Source organism: Zonotrichia leucophrys, chromosome 8, assembly GCF_028769735.1.
Source record: "Zonotrichia leucophrys gambelii isolate GWCS_2022_RI chromosome 8, RI_Zleu_2.0, whole genome shotgun sequence".
NCBI classification, from domain to species: Eukaryota; Metazoa; Chordata; class Aves; order Passeriformes; family Passerellidae; genus Zonotrichia; species Zonotrichia leucophrys.
Genome location: NC_088178.1, coordinates 4,554,212 through 4,574,522, shown reverse-complemented (window position 1 = coordinate 4,574,522; position 20,311 = coordinate 4,554,212). Strand labels below are relative to the sequence as shown.

The window sequence follows — 20,311 nt, the reverse complement described above, 5'->3', positions numbered from 1 at the left end:
TGGATGGATGGATGGATGGAGCCAAGCCTTGCCATCGCTCCTGTGCCATGGCAGTGCTCATACATGAAGCCTGCTGGGCAGCCTGTGTTATCACTTAGATGGTCACAAGGTGGGTGAAAAAGCCCACTTTGGTTTTGTAATTCAGACTATACCTAATATAATGACAGTATACAATAAGGGTCTGCTGAATGCTGCACCTGAAGTTCTGCGGGACAAGCATGTGGGCAGGGATGGGAAGCACCGGGGAGGGGTTAGAAAAGGACATAGAGGAACTTGAAGTAGTGAGGTGAGGTCTGTGGGCAAAACAGCAGAGGAGGGAGCACGGTCGGGAGTCCCAGTGTTCAGGTAGGAGCTGTCTGTCCAGCTTGGCCAGGACCAGGTCATGCATACCCTCCATCTCCAACTGCTTCATGCTGTCCAGCCACCCAGGTGATCCACATCTACTTAGCCCTGTGGCATAAAACCATGCCTTTGCTGCCTGATCCTGGCACAGGATGCTGAGGAAGAGCAAGGGTGGTGGGGATGAAGCTCTGGGGGTGCTGCAGAGGAAGGCAGACACCAGCACAGAGATGTTCCCTGGAGCATAGATCCTGGAGCCCTCTGCTCCACCTGCGCTCCCTGCAAAGGCCAACCCTTGAGTCTGAAGTACCAGCTTCTATTTTCACTGACTTCCCAGGGAAAGGAAGTTTCTGGCTTGACCAGGAGATGTCTCTATTAAGCCATATCGAGCTGAACACAGAGGCAAAGCAGGAGGAGAGGACTATGCTGGGGAAGATTAGCCCTGCAACAACCTGCTGCGGTGGAGGGACCCTCCCTCCACTCTCTCCGCTGCCTCAATTAGCAGCACCTCATTATAGCCCTCCGGCAGCTATTTAAGTGCTGTTTCCTCTCGGAACAGCTCAGGTGGAGCTAGTAGAGGTTGCCTGGCTTTCAAGGCAGACTGCACCAGATCTGGTGTGAAGAGCCTCCTCTCCCCCATGAGCTCAGCCCATCGCTGCATCTCCTTCAGCAAGAAGACCCAGCTTAATTTTCTCTTCTCTACAGGAAGGACCAGTGAGTGGGCAAACAAATTGGTTAGGAATGGACATGCTGTTGCTCCTGGCTCCCTGTCCTGCTGCCTGATTTGCCTGAATAGGTGGGAGTTGAGGGCATTTATTGGCACAAAATCAGGTGGGAGTTTTAATCTGTTATGTATGAGTAAGTAATACATTTGTAGATATATTTCTTGAGGGCATCCAGCCTCCAAAATGTGAGATTAGCAGAGAAGAATAATTTATCCAGCTATACAATGAAAGCAGAACTGAGTCTTCGCTGCCAACCCCATTAACATCGCCACAGTTTCTACACTTGTGACAATTTAGGAGCGAAAGGGACAAAACACTGCACGAGGAAGCTGTGGCTGAAATGTTTGCTGTAAGTTTCATCCCTGCCCGTGGGACTTCATTTTTGGGACCTGCTGTGCTGCCCCCGGGTGGGGCTCACTCACGGGTTGAGACGCTGTCAGAGGTGGGAGGGCTTCTGGCTTGTTCCTTCAGGGCCACCACGGTGACAGTGTACTCCTCCCCCGGCTTCAGCCCCGTCTGGTTGAAGGTGGTGACGGTGCTGGGGAGCTGGGCAATCACACCACCCTCGTTGTTCTGTCAGGGAATGAAACAAGCATTAACCCTCCCCCAGCAGCTGGTGTTTTGGGGGAGACTGATGCACAAAGAGGAGGTGCCCCCCGTGTTGCATCCTTCCACAGCCCACGCTGCATCCCCAAATCACATGGTCACCTTGGCACACCCCAGCATGGAGGGAGAAAGCTGGGATGAGGTCACCCACCAAGCGTGGAGTGCTTGTGTTGTTGGGCTGCAAAATCCCCCCCAATCCCTCCTCCCTCCCCAGCTTCTGTGTATTTGTGCCTGTGCTGCTCAGAAAGAGGAAAGATGATTAAACCAAAGCCTTAGCTAGGCTTGTTTTCCCTGCTCTTCAGGTGCCAGGAGCCTTTTGTTGTTGATGTATAGGTATGAAGCTGTGAGGTCTTTATTTTGCTATCACCTGCTTTTTAGCCATCTTTAGTACACTCATTTTTGCCTTGTGGTTTTGCCCTGAAAAACTGTGAGGCTTTAAACAACTGCACATGTCACCTTTCCTGCCAGTGCTTGGACAAAGGATCTTTTCTTGCTGCTGTCTTCACTAATAACATGCTAAACAAATCTTTGCACATAACTCTCAATTCATATTCATCCCTTTTCTCATTAAACAGGAAACCTTCCATTTCAGCCATCAGTTACCATTTTACCTTCTCTAATTTTCTTTGCTAAATCTGTCCTCTCTTTTTATTTTTCCCACTCCATGCTTTTGTAGGGGTGAGAGCATCACAGAGACCATGGAAGGAGAGTGGAAAGAGCTTTGCAGGAAGCTGCAAGCATCCTCACTGGGCTGCTGAGGACCAAAATTAGCATTTCCTCATCCAGTTTTTGGGAAGAAGGTCAGTTTTTCTCACAGAGGTTGTGATGCTGCTGTTACAACTCTTGTTTTTAGCCCTTGGGAATGGGTTTTGGGCTTGTTTGAGGTGTGGCAATGTTTTGGCATGTACCCAAGCAAGCATTGCTTGCAGGGCAGTAAAGGACACAGCACCCTCTGCCTAATTTTAGGGGAAAAGACAATAATAGAGACTCCAGAAGGGCCAATTTTGGCAGCTGATGGGCAGGAACATGACTGTGACTTTATGTCTTAACTCATGGATTTGAGAACTTTAAAGCCCAGTGAACTACATTCCTTCCCAACCCAAGACCGTGCATCCAGGAACAATCCTCATTTTGCATCTTATCTGCCTTTAAATCCAAAAATGTTTCCATGTATTCTTAAGTTTAAGGTTAAAAACAGAAAAAACAACCAATGGTTTGCATTTATTTGCTTCAGAGGAATGCTGTTCAGCTTAATTCCTGAGTAATAGTGAAATGTTTAAAAGAGCTATTTTTTCCTACCAAAAGCTTTACTCTGATATTTTTCAGCTTTAATCCTGAATGATCACCTGATGGTGACTGCAAATTATCCCAGGGTCTATACCTGCATTACATGAGCTTCACCTTCTGACACGATTTGCATGTGGATGTAGCCAACATCACATCAATAATCTCCCAGCAACTCTTTGGAAATGAGAGGATTGAGTTATTTAATGCAATTGGGCCCTTGTTTTGTGCTGTGCAAGGACACTTCATAGTTAAGAGTATTTAAAACTTTGGGGCCAAATTCTGCAGTTCTCCACTGCCCAGAGCTGCCTTTGATTCCAGTGCAGGTTTTTGTACAAGTGAAAACATCATAATTGAGCTCTTAATCAGCATTTCTTTTACTTCTGGGGCTTGAATGCTCTTATAAAGAGGCTTCATGTACAATTGAGGCTGTACTTATGGCTAAATGGTGTAGAAATTATGAATATAGACTAAATACTTGATGTACAATTTTTGTTGCTGTGCACAGAAAATATGGGGTATTTAGGGCAACATTTTTATCCTTTCATCTTTTCTGGCAGGGTTTCTACCTGCTCGTCACTGCGATTAAAATTAAAATTCCATGGCAGGAATGAAGTGTGCGTGTGACTTGGGGGGGGCTGAAGGTTCTTGTCTGAGAGCCAGCAGCTGCTCACTTTGATCCAGGCTGCTTTGGGGAGCTTTGTGTAGAGAGCAGGGTGAGGAGGAAGAGTCATTGGAAAGGAAAAAGAGGGTGCGACAACAAGAGTGAGGCTGGAAGGTTTTTTTCCCCATCACTGGATTTTTTTGGGGACATTTCTTTGAGGACATGCATTGACACAAAAACTAATGGGGAAATGCAGGCTGGCAGTCTGGGGAATCTGATATGCAGCACAGAAATGGCAAACACAGGCTGGGTGTTTGGGAAAGGGGGTAATTGGAAGCTGATTGAGGATGCTCTCACTGGATGCACCCTGCAGTGGCAGGGGTGTGGCAGCAGTACCTTGGGGATGAAGCTGATCTCCCAGCCGTCCAAGGGGAAGGAGAAGGGCTCCCACTGCACCTCTGCTGTTGTCTCTGTGATGGTCTTGAACTTCAGCCCCTGTGGTGTGGCGAGGTCTGCAAGGGAGCAGGGGTGGTGAGCAGAGAGGGGTGGGTGTGCCCTTGCTGTACCCACCCTGCTCCCCGTGGGTATTTTGTTATCTGGGCAACAAAAACAGGGAAACTTTTGGTGTCTGTTAGCAAAATTCTTTTTCCCCTGCTCCACATGGGTGGGAAGGAAAAGAGGGAAATGCCTGGACCTATGGACACTGAGGCATCATCCCACTGCGTTATCATGTGAACAGAGTGAAGGATGGGGCTGCAAAGGGGTGTCTGGATAGTTTCTGTTTTTCCCATGCCCCCTGTATCCTTAGTCTCCAAGAAACCCCTCTGGAGGCTGGCATTACAGCTTGATACTCCTGTTTTCCTCTGTGCATCACGGTCCTGGTCAGGACTGTGTTTCTCCTGATGCACAGCAGCATCCCCTCTTGCTGCACCATCACCCCCATCATGGGGAGTCATCACAGGGAATCATCTGTTCAGGAGGGGGAGGAGAACCTGAGATTTACATGTTATATTGTAGTATTTTCTCTGAGGAGAGGCATGTAATGTTTTGGGCCACATTCTGGGGGCTTCAATCAAACCCTGGAAGTTTTTTCTTTTTTTTAGACATCCAGGTTTTCATCCAAACTGAGTCTTTCTGAAGAGGATGGACACGTTTCCTCCTTTCCTATATCCCTATACTGATACAATTTTTTTTCCCCTTCTATTTGAAGGCTCAAGTTTCTGCTGCTAGAAGGTTTTTATGTAAAAAGTGAGCCAGCTTGAGCATCCCCTCAGGACACATGGGCAGCCAGCAACAAGTGCAGTAGGATACTTACTGGTCATCACCCTGGAGGTAACAGGGCTGCTGAAGACGTCACTGATGACTGCATAGATGCTGACATTGTAGGCAACGCCTGGCTCCAGGTCCGTGATGGTGATGCTGCTCCAGTCCCCAGGCACCCTCTGCTGGAGCTGGGTGCCCCCTGGCACGGCAGGCTGGTAGGACACCACGTACTCAGTGGCTGCCCCGGCGCTGTCCCAGGCCAGCTCGATGGAGCTGTCGCTGATCCCCGTCACCCGCAGGTTCTCAGGGGGAGACACTGGGGAGGACAGAGGTATGGAGAGCGTCAGTTTGTGTGGCTTATTCTTCCACTCCTGTGGGAGGCTGTGTAGGTCTGCTGGTGGGCCACAGGCACAGACTGGGGGTTATGTGCTACCTGTGGTTGTCTGAACAGCTATAAAAAGGTAAAGGCTCAGGAGAACCCATTGCACTGTTTAGCCCCCATGCTGGGATGTGTGGGGATTTATAAAATTGGAGGGTTTTGGGAAAATTGTAATTGTACTGTTTTACAGACAGTAGAATTGTGATTGGAGTTAAGTAGTAGCTATAAAATTGGTTGGTAGAAAAATTAGGCAAGAAGTAGAAAAGTAAGGATAAATAGAACAATGGTTTGTGTGTTGATGTTTGTTTAGACTAATTTTTTAAGTTGTAGAAAAGTATGTTTAGGAAGATACTAGTAAGTTCTAAGCTGAATAATGGAGTTTTGTGTATTGTGTTTTAAGGCTTACAAGTAGGTATTATATTCTAAATAACCAAGCACTGTTTTAACCAATGGTATGTGTGCTTATAGTGGTTGGGTGGAACTACTGTCCTTGTGCTTTTGCTTTGTGTGGTTGGTCAAAAAACTTTTAAAGTAAGTTGTAGCATTAAGTTCTTGGTCTGCTGCCTGGGATGTGAACTGATGCCATCTTCCCATTGTCATAACCATGTAATGAGGCTGATGCTGGAAAACAAACAGCTCAAGGCACATTCCTAGCAGTCTCATCCTGTTTGTGATTTGTACATAGCCCTGGCTGGCTGGGATGAACCTCACCAGCTTTTTGCTCACCTCCCACGGTGTCTTTGGGGACAGAGATAAGAGGGAGGTAGCCACACAGTGGGACCCCAGTGTATCAATCCTAAGTGATGCTCTCTGTGGGTATGGAGCTGATGCTGGAAAATAAACCAGCTCAAGGCACATTCCTAGCAGTCTCATACTGTTTGTGATTTTTACATAGCCCCCAGCCGGCAATCGGATGAACCTCACCAGCTTTTTGCTCACCTCCCAGACTTTTGTCCATAGCGTCTTGGGGGACAGGGATAACGGGAAGGCGAGGGGGGCGGCGGGGCTCAGTGTGTCCCAAGTGATGCTCTCCGCCAGGTAAGGATTTCTCCCAGATTCACGGCGCTCCTATGGGACTCTGCACACCTCGAAACCCTTGCTTATGCACCACTTAAGCCCGGCTCAAGCCCCACACCCCTTGCCGTACCTTCGGAGCAGTCGTGGCCGCCGTAGCCTGTCTCGCAGACGCAGAGCCCGTCGCGGCAGAGCCCGCGGCCGCCGCAGCCGGCGGGGCAGCGCTGCCGGCCGCAGTCGAGCCCGGCGAAGCCCTCGTGGCACTCGCAGGTGCCGTTCACGCAGCGGCCCCGGCCCGAGCAGTCGCGGGGGCAGCGCAGCTCCGAGCAGTCGTCCCCGGTGAATCCCTCCTCGCACACGCACTCGCCGTCCACGCAGAGCCCGCGGGAGCCGCAGCCGGCGGGGCAGCGCGGCTGGGAGCAGTCCTCGCCGCCGTAGTCGCTGTCGCAGATGCACTGGCCCTCCAGGCACACGCCGCGGCTGGAGCAGCCCCCCGGGCACAGCGGCTCCGAGCAGTTGCTGCCCGCCCAGCCCTCCATGCACACGCAGCTGCACGACTCCAGGCTGAAATTCCCGTGGCCGCTGCACTGCGGGATGTAATCCAGCTGCCCTGCAAGGATGCGGGAGCGAGGGTCAGAACCCGGCGGGTGGGAGGTGGAAAAGGTCGGGGTTGGTCTCGGGTCAGCCCTCTCAAGGGCTGGAGAAGGTGTGGGGCAAGGCGGGGATAGTTCTCTCTCCGGTAAACTGGTGGCTTTAGGGCTAAAAGGGGAATAATTGGTGGGGTTTGGGTGGATCTTTCCCGAGGGAGCAGTGCTCCTTAGGGAGCAGTGCCCCCCATAACATGACTATGGGCGCCATCAGCCTTGTGGTGGTGCAGGTGCTCCCTTTGGTTTCTCTCCAGCTCAGCACTCAACAGGAACTTCCCTAGACTTCTTACTGGAAAAAACCTTCCCAGGAGAAACCCTCTGCACCAGCCATGACTCCTCTGGTCTCACGTTTACACACTTCTCCTTTTTATAGCTGAGAGATCCTCGGCTGCTTTCTCTCTCTTCTCTACACAGCAGGTATGTACCCAAAGGCATCATCCTCATCCCTATCCTGGAGAACCTGATTGGGACAGAACTGCTGGCTTTGGGCTGTGGAAAAGCAGGGACAGCACCAGGGCTCTGTGGCCAGCACCTCTGATGCCTCCTCTTTACCTGGCACCCACAGGATGCTCTGGGGGGAGGAGGGACAATGGGGATGAAGGCACCAGTCACTGACACTGCTAATGCTCCTCTGGTTTGCCCTCAAACAGAGCCATTGCTCCAGCCGAGGGTTTATCCCAGACAGGCTAACTTTTCCTTGCTGATTTGTATTACTTTTCTTAATATGAACCAAGGAAGAACAGAAGCCCTTTCTGTGTTTCCTCCAAACTATGGGAAACATTTACAACCCCAAGCCCCAGGACTCTGTCCCCAGCTAAATTTCCATCCTAGCTGACCTTTCTGAGCAGCTTTCCCACTTGGGGGATGTAGCAGATGCATATGTAAAAGCAGCTCAGTTACATGCTGTGCCAGACAGACACATTTGGGTTACTTGCAGGACAATTCCCATGCAAACTGCAAATGCTGGGAATGCCAGGCAGGATCTCTTCAGATCTCAGCCTCTAGCTGAGTTATCAAAAGATAAGAGAGGATGCTTTTAAGTATGCTGGAGAAAAGAGGCTTTCCTCAGGGAAATTGCCTTGGGTGGTGGGGTAGGGATCCTGATTCCTTTGCAGTGCAGTGAATTGAAAGCAACTCTGGTAAAAATAAATGAAATTATTCCAGTTTTAGCTCGGCACATCTGTGATGGGAGTGGGGACTCCACCAAGCAATGAATATTTAATGGGACTGTCTGTGCATGTTGCAAGTAACCCAAATAGGCCCATCAGAGTTTCAAATTAATTCCTTTAAAACAGGTTTTTCCCATAGCATTTCCTGCGTGATTTTAACCCTCACTTTGCACAGACTGGTGTTTCCTATTTTGTCTTAGTTATTAATGCAGCTGGTGGATGTGGGCTGAAGCCATGGCTGGGAACACATTGACTTCCACTGGCCAATGATAGATGCAGCCCAAGCCACCCTGGTGTGTGTCCATCCTTGTTTCTCCCTCCCTGACCAGTTCCACTTTTGGTGGAACTCTTGACCTGAGGATTGATTGCACCCATTTCATTTTAATGTGTCCTGCACACAGAAAAATGTGTCCTTCCACTGGAAAAATCACACTAATAGCTGCAAAACTTTAAAATAAAAAAATGCAGTGAGTACCTTGGGGGTAAAAGAGTTGGTTTTAATTTATCTTCTTTTCTGTTGCTGTTCTTGGTGTGAAAAGCATTTTTCCCCTGGAAAGATGCCCTGTGTGGATCTCCTTGCTTAGTGTTTTCTTCCCTGCAAGGAGCCCTGGTGTGCTGCAGCCACGAGCAGGGCTGGGCTGCATTTGGGATGGATGCCCTTTGGGACAGCCCCTCTTCCTCCAGACAAGGAGAACTATCAGTACGCTGGCTCCTGGACCATGGAAATGCAGCTGCCAGCCCAAACCTTCCTGACCCATCTCATTTCAGCTGAGTGCAGCTTTCCTGACCCTGGGGCACAGCTGAGGTGGAACGAAACCTCTTGGAGATTTCCACAAAAGTACATGTTTTTATTCAGATGAAGTATCATGCTGATGGGTTTGTGCCTTTTTTAAAGGTTTTGTTTGCTTATTTCATTTTTTTAAATATATTTTAATGCTTTTTTTTAAACTCAGTTTTTCAGACGTGTTCATTCCCCCTGCAGAGAAGATGAAGGGGCTCATTGCCAGCTCCCATGGGGCTGCCTTCAGCCCAGGGACAGCTCAGGACAGCAGCAGCCACATCTCTGCCCCCTGTCCCACAAGCAGTGGCACATGTCTAAGAGTGCTGGGAGGAGTGCAGAGTTGGGAGATCCCCCTGCTCACCCCTAACCAGCTGTAATTTCATCCCCAAAGGGGTTCAGCTCTCTCTCCTTTATGGAATTTTCACAGAGTGTGGACAGGCACTCAAGTGACCAAAGCCCTCCCAGGGCTTTTCCTGCCTTAGAGGACTTTAGCTAAGTTTTTTTCACTAAATCCACAGCCCCACAATGGGTAAACACTGGTTTTCCTCTGCCACACTCTGAGTGGCACCATCAGGTTTGCATTATTCCTCCTGCCTCTCTCTCAAGCCCTCAGCCCCCAGCAAGAGCTAACAGGATGGCGTTACTACCTGTGGCTGCATTTTCTTGGCAGCAATTGGAGGTGCATTGGTCCCGGAGGATGGAGACCTCCCTCTCCAGCATCTCAATCCTGCTCAGCAGCTCCTGCAGGGATGGGAGGGAGGTGGAGCACTTGCAGGCCTGCTTGGGCATGTTTATCCTGTGGGTGAAGGTGACCTGGCTCTCGCTGTCGGAGGTCTGCTCCGTGTACTCTGCCAGCCGGTCGTCTTCTGAACTCACCTCCTCGCCCGAAGACTTGAACATGGAGGAGCAGCAGCTGTCCAGGGGGATGTTGATGTTGTAGATGTGGTGGAAGACCATGGGCTGCTCTTTGGTGGGTGGGCTGCAGTTGGTGAGGCCAGCTGCCTCATCCACCGCTGTCCTCTGGGCCGGCTCTGTCATCACCTCCAGGTGGCACTCAAACGGCTTGAGGACAGCGCCCAGCAGGAGCAAGTTGAAGCTGATGACCACGCTCCTCAGGATCGGGTTTTCACCATCAGTCCCCATTTTCCTGGGAGAGGGAAGAGCCTTCCAGGCTAGTCTTGGTCAGCCAAGAGCGAGGAGGGCCTGGGAACACAGAAGCAAAAGAGCATGGTTGGTGTTAGCCTTGAAACTTCAGCACAGAGAGGCAAATCCTTCTTGTTATCTAGACATGTGGGGCCAACTTCACCCACATGCAGTCCTGCTGGCTTTGGTGTGTAGGGACACAGTTTGGGGTAATTGGGAGTGGGGCTGGCCCAGCCTCATCCCCAGTGGGTGCAGCTGTGAGCAGCAGGTGAGCAGCACTGACAGCAATGAGCCATGGAGTGCCCAGGGGCACTGAGCAGCCACCAAAGGGAGCAGGGGGCACACAGGTGCAATGCATCAACAGCAGAGGATAAAAGGTTGGGCTGAAGAACCAGAAGGGCAGATGCTTGAAGCCTTCTGAGGTGGTATGGTGGTGCTCTGTATGGGTTGAAGCTTTCTGAAATTGTATTACTCTGTGTATCGTGGCCATCCCAACTGTGACATTGGTGGAGCCTGAATCAACCCTGAATGGAACCCATGGCTGGTGGGAACACCTTGTTACAGCCCTTGAGCAGTGATGAAGACAGATTCTTGATGTTGTTGTTGTTTTTTTTTTTTTTATTTAGGAAACAATCTGGTGCTATCAAAGCACCAAATACTCATCTCTGGGCCACTTACCACATCTTACTTTGCCAGCTTCTACCAATGCCATAATCTCGAGCAATTGCTACCTCTGCTTCTAATGGCCCTCCTGCTCTGGAGCTCCTCTCCAGCTCCCTGGGGAACATCCCTGCCTCTCCCATTACCCTGAATGAATGAAAATATGTGTTTGCTGGTTTCTCTCCAACAACACCTGGAACTCCTTTGGTAAGCTCTCCTTTTTTTCCCCCCTGTTTTTTAGTAAAAGCAAGAAAAACAGAAATAACTCTGCAATGGGATGGTGCTGACTGTGTTCACAGGCTCTGTAAGTTGCAATTTGGGGCTGCATTCTCAGACCCTGACTCCCTTAAGTCCTCCTCTGCCTTCTGGGCTCCTGGGTGGCCTTGGCTGACCCACAGGGAGATTCCTTGTCCCTGCACAATGGAAGGGACAGGGACTAATGAACACTGACTGCCTCTGATTGACTCATTGGTGCTCAAATCTCAGCACCCCCTCCTTGGCCTCTCCCTTGGCTTTTTGTGTGTGCTCAGAGTGGAAGTAATTGTGGCCATGGGCCAGCTGCTCTGAGCCAGGCCTGTGCTGCAAAGGAAAACTCCTTGCAGGATTACAGGAGCAGCTTAGGCACAGGGCAATGAAATGCTTCCTCTCCCCCTCTGTGCATCCAGCTTGCCTCAAGAGAGACATCAGAGCCTGTTTGTGAGCACAGCTGGATGGGGGAGAGGGGCTCTGTGTGGGTGCAGGAGTGAGGGAGTGGGAGATGATGGTGGATAAAGGAGGGTGAGCAGACACACACAGCACTAATGACACTGAGCAGGGTGGTTGGGCACTTAACCACTCTGTAACCCACATACTGAACCCATTCATCTGCTGCTAGGAACTGCCAGCCTTATTGATCTGTATCTCTTTATCAGTACATTCATTACAGCTGCCCAGCTCTCCTTCTGAGTGTCAAGTCATGGCCTCATTCCCTCTTGCCCCTTGGGCAGGGCATGATGCTGTGGGAATGTTGGCATCCCTAGGGAATGATGCCAGGGAGATTTCTTGTAATATCACTGGTTGGGCTCTTAGTTGTGAAATGGTGAAAAGTCACCATGGTTCAGGCTCAAACCAAGCTGAATCCACAGGACAGGTGGATGCTCCTTGGTGTCCTCCAACCCAGAGTAGGCCAGACACTCCTGTTAATCCTCAACTTCTTCCCAGAGGCTTGGGCTGGCAGCTCTGAAGCCCTACTAAGTTTGTGAATGCATTCCTGAACTCTATAATCTCCATCCCCTCTCTGGTCCTGCTCTGTCTCCTGTTCCTGGTTTCACCAGTTTTTGCTTTTCCCTAAAGGAGTCATCACAGTGAGGTCAGCCAGGGTGGGCTGGGAGGGCGCTGGGGCTGCACGAGCAGTCTGGAAGCTTGACTCATGTCTGCCTGGGGAGACAAACATTCAACATTCCTCCTCTGGGTTCCTCATTTTCCTGTGCTCCTGATGCATCCCAGTCCAGCTCACACTGCACTGACAGAACCATCAAAAACCATTGGTGGGGGGAACAGAGCCAGGACTGTGTATTTTTCATCCCTCCTTCACAAGGAAAATAAACCCATTTCTGTGTCATTTAATGTGGAAAATTTGCATTAGACCAAATTCACCTAGGTTGCTTTTAGTCTTTTTTTTTAATGATGGCTTTGTTGTCCCTAAGTTCAGACAAAACTCCCGGCTGGTGGCCTTCTGGATGGCTTTCCTTCCTTCATCCCTAGAGGTGGCCTTGGAAAAGCTCCCATCCAGGGCAGCTTTGGGCCTGTCCCTTTGCTGGTGTCTGCTGTCAATGTCCTTCTCCTTCACTTTCTGCTTGACTGGCACAACGCCTCTCCATCCCAGAGCGGCCTCAGTGTGACCAGGATAGGACAGCAGAACCTTTGGGGCTGCTTCTATACTTTACCAGAACTGGTTACCTTTAGTTTGTTTTGCCTTTTTTTTTTCCCCTAAAATCCCCCTGAAACATGAGTGTTTGATTTAAAGTTCAAATTAAAGAGTTATTACAGTTAATTATGAAGTTTGGCAGGCTTTGAGATTTTGGCTCCAAAGCATTTCAACTTTGGGGAGCTGTGAAAGAATCAATCTGCTGCAATTTCTCTGTGGTGCTCAATAAAAAATACAGGCAATAGAAAACTGAGAAAAATATTTGAGGGTTTTGCCAAACATGTACCACAGCAAAGCTCTCTCTTTCCCTCCCCATCAGCCTCTCTCCATCCAGGATTTGTGCCTTATGGGCCAGCAAAGGAAGAAACATAAAAACCCTATTAAATCCATAGCACATCCACCCTAATTATATCTTTTCAGTTATTTTTACATTTTGCTGATGGGCTGTATCTGTGTGAGCAGCTTTGTGAGGATGAATGCAGAAGGAAACCTGTGTGTGGGGATGCTTGGAGCAGCTGTGCTGAGAAAGTCATTAATGGTGGGGAAAATCACTGGGGGGTGGGGGAACAGCATCCCCCAAAATGCAGCATCTCAGCCCTTTTTTTATAACTTAGCAATGTGAATGTAGCAAATGCAAACTGGGCTCTTGCAGGATGGGTGCAGAGACATCAGATCTGCACTATGAGTGTGATGCCAGCAGTTTTATCTGTGGCATTTTGTGGGGACAGTTTAACATTTGGATGGTCCAACAGTATTTCTATTTTCGTGGCAGTTTTGATGAATTGCTTTGGTTAAAAAAAATAAAGTCAAATATTGCCTGGGAAGCTGCTTGAGAAAAAAAAAAAAATTTAATACACAATACATGGCTGAAGAAACAAATATTTTTCTAAGTCACTAAAGATGTGAAAATGAAGCGAATGGGGGTTTTTTTTGAGTGAGAAATCTCTAAATCTACCCATTGCATATAGAGATGGATATGTGTGTATATCTATTTATGTACATTGATTGCATTCCCTTTTTCTGAACATCAGGTAAACCCAAGCACTGCTGTTTGGTGCAGATGACCAACTGGAAAATCAGATTTATTTGGACTTCAGGCCTGTGCTCATCCTCAGTGCTGACCAACAAACCATCAAGAAACAGAGTTTGCTGCCTGTTTCCTTGGCATGGCAGAGGCAAGCCGGTATTTGCTGACAGCCAGCAGTCCCTGGACTCTGTGATCAGAGCTGGGATGTGTTCTCTGCTGGAGCACAACTGGCAGGAGCCAGAGCTCTGTGATGGGTTTGCTCCCACTGCTGTTAATGGTGGGAGAGACCCCAGGGTATGGGGATGTGGGAATCCTCTGAGTGTGTTATTTGGACTTTTTGTCACTGGGATATTTTATGAAAATCCTTTCTCTAGGATTTTTCTCCTGAGAAGCTGAGAAGCCTCAGAAAAGAAATGAAAACAATAATTATCTGATGGGTGTGGGATGTCTGGAGATGGTTTACCAAGAGGTGCATCTTGGATTGGTCTCATGTGATTGTTTTTACTTGATGACCAGTCACTGCTAGCTGTGTCAGACTCTCTGGTCAGTCATGAATTTTTTATTATCATTCTTTTTTAGCCTTCTGATGTCTCCTCTTTCTTTAGTATAGTTTTATTATATCATTTTCTTTTAATATAATAGATACCATAAAATGATAAATCAGCCTTCTGAAACATGGAGTCAAGATTCTCATCTCTTTCCTCATCCTGGGGACCACCAAACAGACTTTTGTGTTGAAAAGTGTCCTGCAGGTTTTCCAAAAGCCAAAACCTGCTGATGGATGTTTTTCAGGGCTGCCAAAGCCAAGTGCTTGGTGCAGATGGTGCCTGTTCCATGCTCTGGCAGGGTGCAGCCCATGCATCTTTCCTCTGGGGTTCACTGGGAAGGAAATTCAGCTCCATGGTGACTCTTGTTGGCTTCCCAGCCTTAGACTTATCATTCCAAGGCAGTCACACAGCTGAAAAACTGACATGGATTGCATTGCAAACTCAGAATCCCAGCTCTGGAGTTTTTTGGGTTCTCCAAAGTGAGGCTGCTGTACTCTGGTTTAGGGCAACTCATCATTCCCATCCATCAGCATCATTATTGCCTTGGCATTGAAATCTTTCCTGGGTTCCATGGCAGGTGACTGTCACCCTGTTTTATTAAGTTCTTCTAAACCTTCTGATCTTTACAATTTTGTAACAAACTTTCTAAAAAAACTTTATGTAAATAACTTCCTGTTTTACATTATTTTATGGAGGAGGAGAAATTTTATAGACTTTGTCCAATGTCATTGGACAAGCGGCACTGTCACCCTCCAATCCACTGTCACTTTTGGAAATCTATAAATGTTGGAGTCAGAATTAAACTTTCCCTCTTTTTTACCTTGAAGAGTCCAGTGTCAGTGTAGTTTTATTTTGTATCCTAAAGCAACAGGTGAGGATGTGTGCATGGCAAGGCACTGGCACCCAGGGAATGGGTGAATCACCATTCCTGGAGGGATTTTAAAAATCTTATATATAGGGCACCTGGAGACATAGTTCAGTGGTGGGCTTGGCAGTGCCAAATTCGTGATTGGACCCTCATCTCAGAGGTCTTTTCCAACCCAAATGATTCTAGGATTCTCAGACCCTGTGGTGTGTGCCTTGCTTTTGCTTTGCTTTGTGATTCAGCAAGAAACTCTTGTGATTTCCCTGTCCCACTGGATTATTTCCACCATTTCTCCACTGCTAATGGAGAAATAGTGAAAATATTTCTCCTCAGCAGCTGAAACTGCTGCAAATTTAGTGTCATTAGACTGGTCTGTCATTAGAAGCCTCCTGAGCAGGTGTAGAGATGCAGCATGTCTTGCAGACCAATTCCCTCCTGCAGCCTTGTGAGGGGAAGCAGCCCTGGTACCCAGTTATGACTGACCTACTGATGGGTAATTTGTCTGTTTAAAAAGGTTTTCATTGTCTTAATTCCAGAAAGAGTGAAGGTCCTTGCTATGTGAAATCAAATGAAGCCTCCCTTACCACCTTCTGCACCCTCTGCTTAACTGCAACCCTTATCACCCCTCTAAACAATGCCCGCTGCAGGATTTTGGGGAAATTAAAGGAGGTGGAAGGCTTAGAGAAGCAAACCATCCACTCTAACAGTGGTTGCTTGCTTGCCAGATCCTTTGGACTTATGGGGCCAAAGCTGAGGACCAACAAGGAAACCTGCACCACACCAGAAAACCACAGCTGAGTGTTTCCATTTCCATCCCATGCTGTCACCATCAGCCCTCAGACAGCAAATGACCAGTGGCACCTTTAAGGATGAAATACTCTGATACTTTTACCAGTTTTCCCTAACTGCATGCAGACGAAGAAATTTATGGATCTCCCAACTGACTGCAAATTCTGCCAGTTTAAAAATTTACACACGCCTCTGTCATAGACACCTACGTTATGTCTTTCTTTCATTACATATTCTTTTATTGAATTGCCATGGAATATATCAATAGCCTCTGTAAACTCCCACAAGAAAGAAAACACCAGCTTAGTGCAGAGATTTTGGGAGGAATCTCCTTTTATTTTCACATTTAGTCTGCATCCAGCACAACTGGCTTCACATCACCTCAACAGCTGCCTCCTGTGAAGTCTGGGAATCACCAGGTTAAGTCTGATTTTAGTGAGGGTGCCAGCTTTAATCTGAGCCTATCCCAGCATTTTAAAGAGTAAGTTTTGGTGCTATCTTCATTTATATATATAAATATAAAATATTTATATTTACAGGTACATTATCAATTCCCCAGTCAAACCGTGTTTAAACACATGCCACAAAGAAATTCTTGCTCAGTGCAAAATTACCTTTTGTGACTGGCTTGCCAAGGTGGGCACCTAATTTTATACAGAAGACCTAGGTGTGTGCCCAATTTCACAGTGAGATCTGTTAGCAGTGAGCTTGCTCTGGCCACTGCCTGTCCCTCTTCACCAGCCCCAGTGCCCTGTGGGCAATGCTGGGATGCAGCCCAGGCTGGGAACAATGCTGTGGCACAGGATGACTTATGGGTAAAGGCTTCCCTCTCTTCTCCAGCACGAATATGAAGACCTAGAAGCACCCACAGTGCCCAATGTCCTGAAGGAAGGTGACCCATTCCCCTCTGAGTCCAGAGGAACCAGCCTGGTCCAGTGGTGCCTGAAATCCCAGCTCCTGATGGGAGTTGCTGCCTGCCAACACTGAGCTCTTCCATGTTGGGAAGGATGAAAGTTTGCCAAGAAAGTCTCACAGATATGTGTGCTTGGCAGAAAGATTTTTGAATGTAGAGTCTGAATAAGGAATAGAAATGAAAGCAAATTTTGATATAGAAGAAAAGAATTGCTGAGCCAGTCTTACTGGATAACCAAGGAGGCAAAGGGTGTTGGTTAGAAGGGGTTTGTATGGCTTAGAGCAAAGGATAAACTCACCCCAAACAAGATGTTTTTACCAAGCAGAAAGAGCACAGGCAAACAAGGCAGCAAATGCTGCAAGTAGAAAAAAGGTCTCAGAATTTTCCACTGCAAAAAAACTGAAAAAGAACTTCTAGCTTAAACTGTAATGTACTAACTTTTAGTGACTGGAGAACAGTAACATGAATATGGTAATTATAGTAGTTATGATAGGCTATAGATAAAAGTTAAGGTGTAGATTGGTTCTGCTGTATTAAGATGCTCAGCAAAGAAAAGTCTATAATGCATTGTAACCAAAACCAAAGGGTCTCCAGGCCTGCCTGCAGCTGGAGCTGACAGCTGTAGGCACAGCTCTGTCACCCACGACCCTAGGCTGCTGAAATGTCTTGGACTGAATAAACTGCATTTTGGAGAGCTGCCTGGAGTCCCACATCCCTCATTCAGGCTCTTACAGTTCCACACCAACTTGTGAGCCCTGTCCTTTGGGATTCCTGCCTGGGCAAAGTCCTCACACCCTGCACTTCACACCATGCATTTATTCACAGGGAGCTATGAAATGAACCCCCATCAGCGGGCCTGCATGCTGCAGAAGGGTTTATTTCATTCATGGTGTCTCCGGGAGTTTAAGGAGTTTTACCAGGGAGAGCTGGGGCCAGGGCTGGGATAGCTCCTGCTGCTGTTCTCACCAGCACCTCCATTTGCACATAGAGGTGCTTCTGGGTCATCACTCCTGCCCTGTGCCTGGGGAGAGGTTAACTTTGTGAAGCATGATTTTGGGATGGGGACAGACCTTTCAAGATGCTAGCCTTCAGTGCTAAAGCTCTGCACTGTGTTCCCAAGCCCTGTGATGGCCATTGTCCCTGCCCCAGCAGCTCCTGGAGCTCCACTGGAGATGCTAGAAGCTGTAAATGAGAAATTAGCTGCAATTATGGAACATCACAGGGCACAAATACCCTCTAAATCCTCTTTAATTACATGGTAGCACTTAATTACATGGCAACAAGAATGTAAGCACAAAAATAAATATAATTTCAGTTTTATCTTTAGCAGAGGCACTGGTAATTAATTTTGGAGGGTGATGTAGGAGCTGCATGGTGTGGACTCCACTAGCACAGTACTGCAAAGGTGCTGCTGCCAGGGCAGACAAACCTCCCTTCTTCTCCCTCTCCAACAGCCACGACTTTGTCACCTCTCCCCATTCCCCACTCAGTGTCATCCCTCTGTCATCCGTCTGTCTGTCTGCATGGTGATGCACAGGCAGAGACTTGCAGATGTCAGGATAAGGGAGGACCTGTCAGTGAAGTGTCCACTTACCCTCCTTGTCTCAGACTGAAAGGTGAAGCAGGGTGTGTGTTCTATCCCCATCTGTCAGAGGTGGGGCAGTTATCCTCTGTTCATGGGGCAGTTTTCTTTATCTCTGCCACAGCCAAACCTCCCTCCAGGAGATCTCTTCTGTCCATGGGCCATTAATTATTAATTATATTCTGTCCATGGGCCAGTGAGTGTCCCTGCATGGCTGATCCAATTCCATCATCCCATGGGGAGATGCTCCGCCCAGGGGAGGAGCCAAGCATTCCTACCTGGATCCAATCTGAGGTTTGGGACACCCCAGCAGCCTTTGCCCACTGCATTGCCAGAGGAGCAGCTTTCTGCTGCCCTGCATTGCCAGAGGGAGCCCAGGCCCATCTGCAGCAGCCCTGGAGCTGCAGAGGAAAACTCCCCCCTTGTGCAGGATCCCTGCTGCAGCAGAGCCACAGCTGGGACTGCAGGAGGGCTGAGCCCCCATGGGATGGGGCTGGGACACCACCCTGACACACAGGGGGCAGGGCATGGTCTGACTCTGGCAGTGTTGGTTTGTACTATTCATTTGTATTTTTAATTGTCCAAGTACAGAACTGTCATTCCTATTCCCACATCTTTGCCTGACAGCCCTTAATTTCTAAATTATAATAGTAATTTGAAGGGAGGGGGTTTACATTTTCCATTTCAGGGGAAGCTCCTGCCTTCCTTAGCAGACACCTGGCTTTTCCAACCAAGGCATTCCTGCATGGAGAAAACCAGGCAGGAGAGCCTCCATGGTGATACTGCTGAGTCAGGGACAGAAAGATGACTCCAGTCTTCAGGTGGATCAGAAGGCAAAAGGGTTTAATTAAAGCAGCTGGGTCTTTTTACAATGTGACTCCCTAAGGTGATACTTGATTGGTCTCAAAGTAGAAACATCTTCACATCATTGATGACTATGAATAGCACCCTTTAGAGAACCAGATGTATAAACGATGGTAACAGAAAGAGAGATGATAATTGTTTGAATTCTTTTGTCTAAGTTTTCCACAGCTTCTACACAGCTTCCCATGATTTTCCTGGGAGAACCATGTTTCTCCTCTCAGAAGATATGTAATTACCACACCATGGTTCATTCATCCCACCTCAGTTATGCTGGGAACTCCCACCCCATGACCAGCCATGGGGATTTGGATCACTCTCAGCCTTTTGGGCTTTTTTCCCCCTTTGCTCCCAGCATTCTGCTCAGGTGCAGTGAGACTCGTGCTCATCTGGCTGCTGCTTGGCTGTCACCTTGCATTAGAGTCTGCAAATCACCCCAGAGCTCCTGAGGGCTGAGCTGAAGAGGATGCAAACCTGGCTTGGGATGCTGCTTTGCCAAAATGCTGCCACCCATTACCCCCAGCACAGACTGAGCACTTGCCTTGATGAAGATAAAGGGGAGTGCAATGAAGCACAAAGTCACCTTGAAGAGCTTGGATGCACCTTAACCTCTGTCACCCCATAAAAAAAACCACTTAATTTAAATGGAGAACAGTGCTGTGGACCAGCACAGGAAGATCCCTACTAGTTCCCTGTTTTTTTAAACCATAATTAGTGCATTGGAGCATGTTCCCCTGGGAGATCTGAGCAGGAGCACACAGGAACTCAGTTTGCTTTCAGTAAAAGCAGACCCACCTGCTGAAGTCAAATGAGCACAGGTTTTTACTTGCTCTTTGGTTTGCCACATCATTTATACCCTACCCAAAGTCAGGGGGATGGAAAAGGAATGCTCACCTGGTGCATTTTTGATTAATTTCCCCTTCATATGTAATTTTACACCACAGAGATGAAGCAGAGCTGATGTGATCACAGTTGAGTATGCTGTGACTTTCCCCCAACCTGCTTTATAAGCCCCATACTGGAAAAAATTCAGATTTTCCATTTTTTTTAATATATTACTCACACTAAACAGCACGTTACAGTTGATTTACATGCACATGGAAGCTGGCAGACAGCAGCAGGGATTGTGCTGTGTGAACCTTCCAATAATTGATATTTTCTACTTGCCTTCCCATTGTAATTTCCCTGGAATGTAGAGAGCAGCAG

At 48.1% G+C, this 20,311-nt stretch overlaps 1 protein-coding gene and 1 long non-coding RNA gene across 2 annotated transcripts in view; one reads left to right on the top strand and one right to left on the bottom strand.

The window, feature by feature from the left end:
- TNR (tenascin R) overlaps positions 1–20,311 on the bottom strand; it is an 80,672-nt gene that overhangs the window by 24,427 nt on the left and 35,934 nt on the right. Inside the window, exons 2-6 of the mRNA XM_064720348.1 lie at positions 9,459–10,014; positions 6,348–6,824; positions 4,874–5,137; positions 3,955–4,070; positions 1,487–1,637 (exon numbers count right to left, since the gene is read on the bottom strand). Of these exons, the coding sequence (XP_064576418.1) occupies positions 1,487–1,637; positions 3,955–4,070; positions 4,874–5,137; positions 6,348–6,824; positions 9,459–9,954 (1,504 nt within the window). The 5' untranslated portion in view covers positions 9,955–10,014. The remainder of the gene's footprint in view (positions 1–1,486; positions 1,638–3,954; positions 4,071–4,873; positions 5,138–6,347; positions 6,825–9,458; positions 10,015–20,311) is intronic.
- LOC135451291 (uncharacterized) lies at positions 924–4,859 on the top strand. Its single transcript, XR_010441265.1, has 4 exons — positions 924–954; positions 1,045–1,413; positions 2,347–2,470; positions 4,769–4,859. It is a non-coding gene; the product is annotated as an uncharacterized LOC135451291 (long non-coding RNA).